Source organism: Engraulis encrasicolus, chromosome 14, assembly GCF_034702125.1.
Source record: "Engraulis encrasicolus isolate BLACKSEA-1 chromosome 14, IST_EnEncr_1.0, whole genome shotgun sequence".
Classification (NCBI taxonomy): Eukaryota; Metazoa; Chordata; class Actinopteri; order Clupeiformes; family Engraulidae; genus Engraulis; species Engraulis encrasicolus.
This window is the reverse complement of record NC_085870.1, coordinates 42,221,795-42,229,953: the sequence shown is the minus strand read 5'-3', so window position 1 is coordinate 42,229,953 and position 8,159 is coordinate 42,221,795. Positions and strand designations below refer to the sequence as shown.

General features: G+C 43.8%; 1 protein-coding gene across 5 annotated transcripts in view; it reads right to left on the bottom strand.

Moving 5' to 3' along the window:
* iqsec1b (IQ motif and Sec7 domain ArfGEF 1b) overlaps positions 1–8,159 on the bottom strand; it is a 297,978-nt gene that overhangs the window by 232,968 nt on the left and 56,851 nt on the right. For all 5 annotated transcript variants that reach the window (XM_063215793.1, XM_063215794.1, XM_063215795.1 and 2 more), the window contains exon 2: positions 7,302–7,331. In XM_063215793.1, coding sequence (XP_063071863.1) covers positions 7,302–7,331 — 30 coding nt within the window. The remainder of the gene's footprint in view (positions 1–7,301; positions 7,332–8,159) is intronic.

Here is an 8,159-nt window from a genome sequence, read left to right as displayed (position 1 = left end):
AGAGCTCTTTTCCAAAACGCTATTAAAGGACAAGTGCGCTATTTTCAACATTTAGAGCCTTCTCTGAATCGTCTTCAATGAAGTGGAGTGTGTCCGTTATTCGACTAATTTGGATTATGTCTCAACTGGCTTTATAATGGTCGTCTATGGCCATGTCCAAGTCTGTTCTTAACATCAACTTAAACATTTGTTTTCAAGAATGTGCCACTCACCAAGTGTTTAGTGGTGTTCATTGGTATTCCATAAACAGCAATACATGGCTTCTGTCATGTTTTATTTAGCATTTTTGTACATATTTTTCGGCAAATAAAGAAAAAAGACAAGAGCTGTATTTTGCTTTCAAACGTGTTAGAGAATGCAATTGAACACTCCTAACCATTTAGTGATAGTCATACTTTCGAAAACAAATGTTTAGGGTGGTTTTAAGAACAGGACATGCCCATAGGTGGCCATTATAAAGCCAGATGAGACAAAGTCCAAATTAGCCAAATAACAGAGACATCAAGAGTGGGCAAGAGTGGAGGCACTAAGGCAACCGTCATTATAGCAGATACTAAATGCAATTATTATCCTCACCAATTTACATGACACAGTCAGAGAGCAGCCTAAAAATAACAAATGTATGGTTTTGTATTTCCAAGCAGCATTTTGTAAGAAATGGTGGGCGCAGGCAGGTCAGTGACGGAAACACTTCTATGACAAAGACATCAGAATTATCCAGGGTCCTTCTGGAGTGCTTATTAAGTCTCACCTCCAATTTCCCCCAGGACACTTTGCCAATCTATGCCCATTTCCACAGATGTTACGCCTCCCTGAAAAACTTGAACAATCATTTCTGTTCGGGTCACAGCTCTTGTTCTGCATCATTCTCTCCATTCCGTCAGAGAGCCAAATGGACGGCATTACAATCCCCCCACTTTAATCTTTCATTTCATTGTATTGGACTCAGCATCTCCCCTGCCAAACTCTGAAGCCCCCCCCCAAAAAAATGGGCACCAGAAAAACAACTTTGCAAGTAGGTAGGCCTATCTACTGTCAAAGGCTACTGTACATATGTCTCTATTCCACTGCCGGTTTTCTGATTGGCCTACAGCTCGACACAGCACGACTCGGCCACCCTTTTTAGCTTTTCGATTGGGCACGACACAACTCAATCGAAGAACAAAAAGTGGCGGCCAAGTCGCGCTATGACGACGCCTATCAGAAAACCGGCAGTGGAAAAGAGGCAATATGACCGTGATCAAAAATGTCAAAGTCTGCATCTGTGGCTGCGGCAGGCTAGCCTTTCCATGGCGGCTGGATACTGTATATGGAGAAACGGTTGAGAGAGCGAGACTGGAGCAGGAGGCTGTGACTAACACATTCTGATTGGGACAAGGGATGCAGGGTTCAACTGGAGGAGAGAAAGGGCAAAAGGCAGCACATGAGATGGAGAGAAAGAAAGGAAGAGAGGGAGGGAGGTAGAGAAAAAGAATTGAAACTTCAGCCTTACTCTGCAGAAGTGCACTAAAGGACAGTAGTACACACACTCGCACGCACGCACACACACAGAGGCGCGCACACACACACACACACACACACACACACACACACACACACACACACACACACACACACACACACACACACACACACACACACACACACACACACACACACACACACACACACACACACCTCGATAAGCCTTTTGTGGTATCATCCCCTAGTTCTTTGTCCTCGTAGAGTTCAATCTGCCAGTGGCAATCTGCAACCTCAGTCTTCCTCTCACAGGACCACACCAATCCAGATGTGGATCCCCATTTCCCTCCCTTTTTTCACTTCCTCTCTTTCTCTCCTTTTTTCAGTTCCTCGCTTTCTCTCCTTATCCCTCTGTCTCGTTTTCCCTCTCAGCCTCTTTATTCTTTCTCCTCACTGTATCCCTCACTCTTACTCTCTCATTATCTGCCCTGGGTGGGACAAGAAGACGGTCTTTTCCACTCATAACTTTTTTTTTTCACTCGAAAAATAAAAAGGAGGAAAAATTCTCACAGATTAAAGGGCTAAATCGTCTCCACAGACACTGAGGTCCCAAAAACGAGCCTGGCTTGCCATAGCCAGGCTGTGCCCTCCTAGTGACGCAACACCTTCAGCGTTGCTTCTGGTCAGGCCAAGAGCAATACAAATATTCTTTCTGAGCACCCGAAAAAACGGTAACTCCTCCCACTAAATCGGGAAGTAAACAAACATTAGCAAACCTAGGGAGGCGGGTTACCCATACCGTTTGGGAAATGTTAATCGTATCGTTATGCTTTTGGTCAGACCAAGTCTCAAAGATATTTGAAAGTCGATGATAATCAGGCTAAGCTTGCCATGCCTTAGCACTAACAGGCGGAGGAACCAAACATCAACACTGCTGGCTAGAATGCCCACCAGGCCCTACAGAGTTAATCCCTAACCCATGAAATCCTGACCCTGCATCGTCCCCCATAAAAAGGCCAATGCTGATGACTGACCTCTGTTTTATTAGAATTGCCAATCATGATCTGTTAATCGCCCAGCCCTTTTAGTTTGTGACAGTGTAGACAACATAAGTATAATATTCCTACGCCCATACAGTAGATTTAGTCAAAGGATGAATCCCAAAACAATTGTGGGAGGAATGTTTTTTTTTTTTTTTAGAACATTTCAAATTAGCAGCCTAAACATCTTATATATGATAAGGCATTAGAGTTAGGTCCTATTATAACCTCATCTTGGTAATCTTTTATTTATCCATTCCCAACTGGCCTAAAACCATTTCCAATATATTATTGTGTGGTATTTCATGACTAAAATGCTGTTTACAAGACGCAGCACACAGGCCTGACCTATGGCCTGCAATCTCAGAGTAGTGAGCTGTCAGCGTGGCTGTGGTAGTACTCAGTGGAGGCAGGGGCGGAGCTATGGGGGAGCAAGCAGGGCATCTGCCTCTGGGCCCAGGGCCTTGCCGTATTGACGATGGGGGCCCTGTTATGACCTTCGCAGGCCGTTTGTGGGGGAGGGCCCTGTCATTGTTTTGCCTTGGGACCCCTGTGTGCAATTGTTCCGCCACTGACTGGAGGGGCCCTCATAATTACATGACATTTCTCCACAGTCGCCTCATAATGGCAGGCTGCGTTTATTGGCATCGCGGCAGGGCCACGCCATCCATGCGTTCGTTATATACAGTACATCAACCAATCACCCCACGCCGTCGTCCGCTGACACACTCCACGGCGCTCGGAGACTATACACAGACTTGGTAATCTAGTTGCGAGGTAATACAAATGAAAGCGGCTAACCCAGAGGAAGGCGTACGAGTTCGCAAGTTCAAGTTGTTCTTTTTCGAGAAAAGGAGGAAACATCCCATGCGGCTAGCTCCTTACCCTCTAATAACACATAGCAATTATTTTCGATGAGTTTAACACTCCTTCCGTTGCTCGTTTCGTTGGACACGCTGGGGACGGGTACTCTGCTGCACTCTGCTGTGCTCCCACACGCCTTACCTCCAATATATAATGGATACATAATAATGTGCACTGTGTGTGTGATGTGGTGGGGAGCATTGGTTCTATGGCATTGAAAATTGTTTAGAGTGTGTGTGTGTTTGTGTGTGTGTGTGTGTGTGTGTGTGTGTGTGTGTGTGTGTGTGTGTGTGTGTGTGTGTGTGTGTGTGTGTGTGTGTGTGTGTGTGTGTGTGTGTGTACTGTATACACAAACTCACACACTCTCTCTCTCTCTTTCTCACTCTCACACACACACACACACACACACACACACACACACACACACACACACACACACACACACACACACACACACACACACACACACACACACACACACACACACACACACACACTAAACTATTTTCAATGCCATAGAACATTTAACCAATGCTCCCCACGCCAATAAAACATGCTCTGACAGTCTGCACACACACACACACACACACACACACACACACACACACACACACACACACACACACACACACACACACACACACGTGTGTGTGCACGCTTGTCCTAAAGCACTGACAAAGAACAGCATATTGCAATAGCTGATGAAATGTTTACCACACAATTCCTTTTCCTAAAGCACAGATTCTCTTCTCTCCCTGGGCCTGGTAAACAGAAACAGTCCCAGACACAGTCCCAATGCCGGAACCCTCAGAGCCTCAGACACCCCTGAGACCATTGTGAACCTCAAGAGTGAGCAGTACCTCTGTCTGGCAGCACCGCTAGTGGGTTAACCCACTGATGACTGAAGCACCTGCAAAAAATGCCTTGTTGGGAGAGTTGCCCTCAGATGCACATAAAACCAGAGAGAGTAATCTCTGTAAAAACATAAGGTTGCATTAAAATCCTAAGACCTCCATGTTGCGTTTTAATGTATTCATTCAGCTGTAACATAGCCACAATTTTATTATGAATGAATGCCTGAATGCAGCGTAGGGCCTATATGTCGCTCCAGGCACCAAAGGTCAAACAACATATATGAGTCATCAGCCTAAAATGTGTTAACGGCAAGCCATGTAGCACTATGGAAAAATATCTACATACTTATGGTATGTGGCATGCTAAACCATCCAAAGAGCCATCTGGTTTGCAACCGACGGACCAAACCGACTGACCGACCGGCATAGTGCAGTATAGAATGTCTGCACATCACAAAAAGGGGCAAATACAAACCTGATTGCACTGAAACATTTACATACTGTGTGTATACAGACCTCAGTATGTGAACTCAATGAGCAGCCATACACAGAGAGCCAGAGACAGAAAAGCCGTAGACTGAAGACAGGAAAGTACTGTGGTGGAACACAGGATAAAAGCACATGTTTTTCCCTTGAGGTTCACACTGTCTCCCCCTCTAATCCGTGAGATATGCTCTCTCTCAGTGGACCTTAACATTATTTGATCTTATTAAAGAGGTAATGTGTGTGATAGCCCCCTTCCATTGTTAGAGTACACCCCATGGGTCAGATCTAATCATACATTCTCCGCTGATAAAACACACTAGATTTATCACTGTTGAATTGAGCGTTTTGGGGGGCTCTGAAACGTGACCACCCCCTGCCAAAAGACAATAAGAAGCCTTCCACTTGTGTGTAGCCAGGTAGATTTATTTTCATTGTTTTTATGTTTTTCTTCTGTTGTGTGATACAGACCTAAAGAACTTTAGCCTGGGCGAAAGCCGACTGTTGACTCCGTCAAACAGTCTGGCGGAAGCTAAGAGGAATCCGTCTCCATGCAGGGTCGGAGATGGTCTGCTCTTACTCTGCCATTTAAATTCATTGGAGTTCTGAATTCAAATTAAAACTCATATTGTGCTTTATAACCATGACTGGTACGATGTAATGTCGCAAAGTCATACAAATAACAAAGCAAAAGTGTGAATAGTGTTATCCTACCCAATCAGTAACAGACTTTGTGGATGAGTTCTGCTTCACCACTCTCAACTGTTTGCTGTTTGGCTAAACAGTGAGCAAACCAAGCTAGGAGAGTTTTGCCAGACTATGTGCGGAGCCAAAATCTTTGGGTGGAGTATATAGGATGTCGTTGCCAGGCTAAAAGAACTTGGCCCCTTGCCATGAAATGTGATGGGCTTCTGTCACTATCCTCGTTCAAAAGACCAAAAGGAGGGCTACCGATTTTACAGTGTATCTGTGTGAGTGTACAGCTGGGTAGCTTTGTTTTTTTTTCTTCCGTTTTTGTCTTTTTTATGTTTTGTGTCCCGATTCTCGATAGAGACCTATTTGGCCCATGCCATAAATCACCATGATGAAAAGGGGCCACAGCCGCTGCTGCTCATCGCAGATGAGGCAGGGAAGTGTCCGGGATGTGCACCTTTAAGAGTCAGAAGGTGAGCGATGGCGTGCAAACGCATCAGCGCAGACCGGCACCTCCATGATGCAAAGTGCCCCGAGACGACGGCCCTGCAGGGCTGATGACTGTAGATCATTTTGTTTGGGGGGAGGGGGACAGATAAGGGGAGAGACGGAGGAGAGGAGAGAGTACGCCTCTGCTGATTTATATTTACTCACAGACTCCTCTCGGCAGGCACTGCTGAGTACCATTAAGAAGTATGCTATTTGGTTTATTGATTTACTTGTGCATTAATTTATTTACTCTTTTCTCTTTTGCATAGGTCAAAAATGAAAATTAAATTTGAGAAAACCTTGAAGATTATGAAGCGTGTTTGAAATCTATAAATGCAAAAACCACTCATGTGAAAGAAAAGATGGAAAATAAGAAAAAAGACCACACACACACACACAGGCATGAAAATAATGTGTCATGATATTCCTATTGTCATGCAAAAGAGTGGAACGGGATGGAAAGAGACGGGACGGAACATGCCATGATATGTATTCCCGTGTCGTCCGAGGACACTGAATTTACCACGGGCTCTCTCCACTTGCTAAATCTCCGCCACTGACAGCACTCGTCGCCAACAGCTAGCTAAGCGCTGCGGCTCCGCGCACCAAAATGTACAGAACTCAAGGGCCTGTCACTGTAGTGTTGCGCGGTGACAGCGAGGTCAGTCCACCGTGACTCTTTCCCAGCGTGGTTAAGGTCACAGCCGTGGCAATCCATGACAATATATAAGGAAGACACATTGGATCAACTTCAATGAGGTGCTGGGTGCCTAACTTGAATTCATTTTCAATTGGAGTATGGAAGGATATTGGTATTCTGCACACAGTTGATAGGCTACAAAACAATGGAACAAGCAAACACTGGTAACGCATTCACGCATATATAGGCTACACACACAGACACTACACAGAAACACAAACACAAATAGAGACATACACGCACGGACACACACACACACACACACACACACACACACAAACACACACACCAGATTTAGTGGCTATGGACTGGATGATCCGGTAGGTACTACCTCTGTGACTCAGACCTGGCTGTGATCCAGGTGGGATTTAACCAGCCCTAGGGGCAGGGCCCTCAGTCACATGACAGGCCCTGAGGAAAGGATCTGATTGGTGGAATGAGACAAAAACACCCACAGCCCATCAACCAACCACAGTTGAGCACTGTGGACTACACACACACCAACACAGGTCAAGGCCTGATCCAAACATCCACACCAGCACACAGCAGAGCAAATAGTCAATAGTAAATGAAAATGAACTCCCCAATGGAAGAAATGCAGCAGAGAGTTAAGATTGGAGTGACATGAGAGGTTTGTCGTTGATATGGGATGGCAGAATAGCATACCAGCAGCATGAAAACAGCATGAAATCACACAGCAATAATGTTTTGACTTACCGGACACTCCTGATACTTTCACTTTCGGTCCTGCAAGGGAAAAAAAACAAGAGACCATTAATAATTTGTTTGTAGGATAATAATTTGTTTCTCTTTTTTCTGTTGCAAAATTGGCATGTGATATATGGGTAGATGACGGATAGGCAGCAAAAAACATTTTTTTCACAAAACATTGTTTATGAGGGGAAAAAGTATATGTCTACGTAGTGCAGCAATTAATCTTTCAAAAAATCCAAGTGGTCACAATGTTGGTCTATTCATTGATTATTTATTTACGTTGATAAAGCAATTTGCTGAAAATATGTCCTTTGGTGTGACGTTAAGAAATAAATATATTAAGTAATGTAGAAATGGCTTGATGGAGTTTTATGTACATTGTTACACTCTTCATATTTATTGCAATTTTTTAAAGTCTTAATTTAATGAGAAATTACCATTTAAGTATTTTTTTTCCCATTAGATGTGAGATTATTAGAAACCTTCGAGGAAAAACAGGGATATCTTTCTTTTAAATGTTCAAAATTGTCCAAATTTATACTAACTTTTCAGGGACGATAATTTGTTCTTCCCTAATGCAATATTCAGTGTTTATCAAACATATTGTTTAGCTCAAACAAATATTTGAGCGTTTAAAACATGTCACACCGTAGGACATTCATGTCACGCTAAAGGACAGAAATGCAAAACTGAGCCAGAAACAAATATATCAACATGATTATTTTGTCTTTTGATCATAATATAATGTTGTAGTCAATATGGACCTACACTTAACACTTATAAGTCTTTGAATCGTCGATTATCAGCCTATCGTAACTCTTAATGACAGCCATGCGGTCATTGAATGTAACCTGCAGAGCT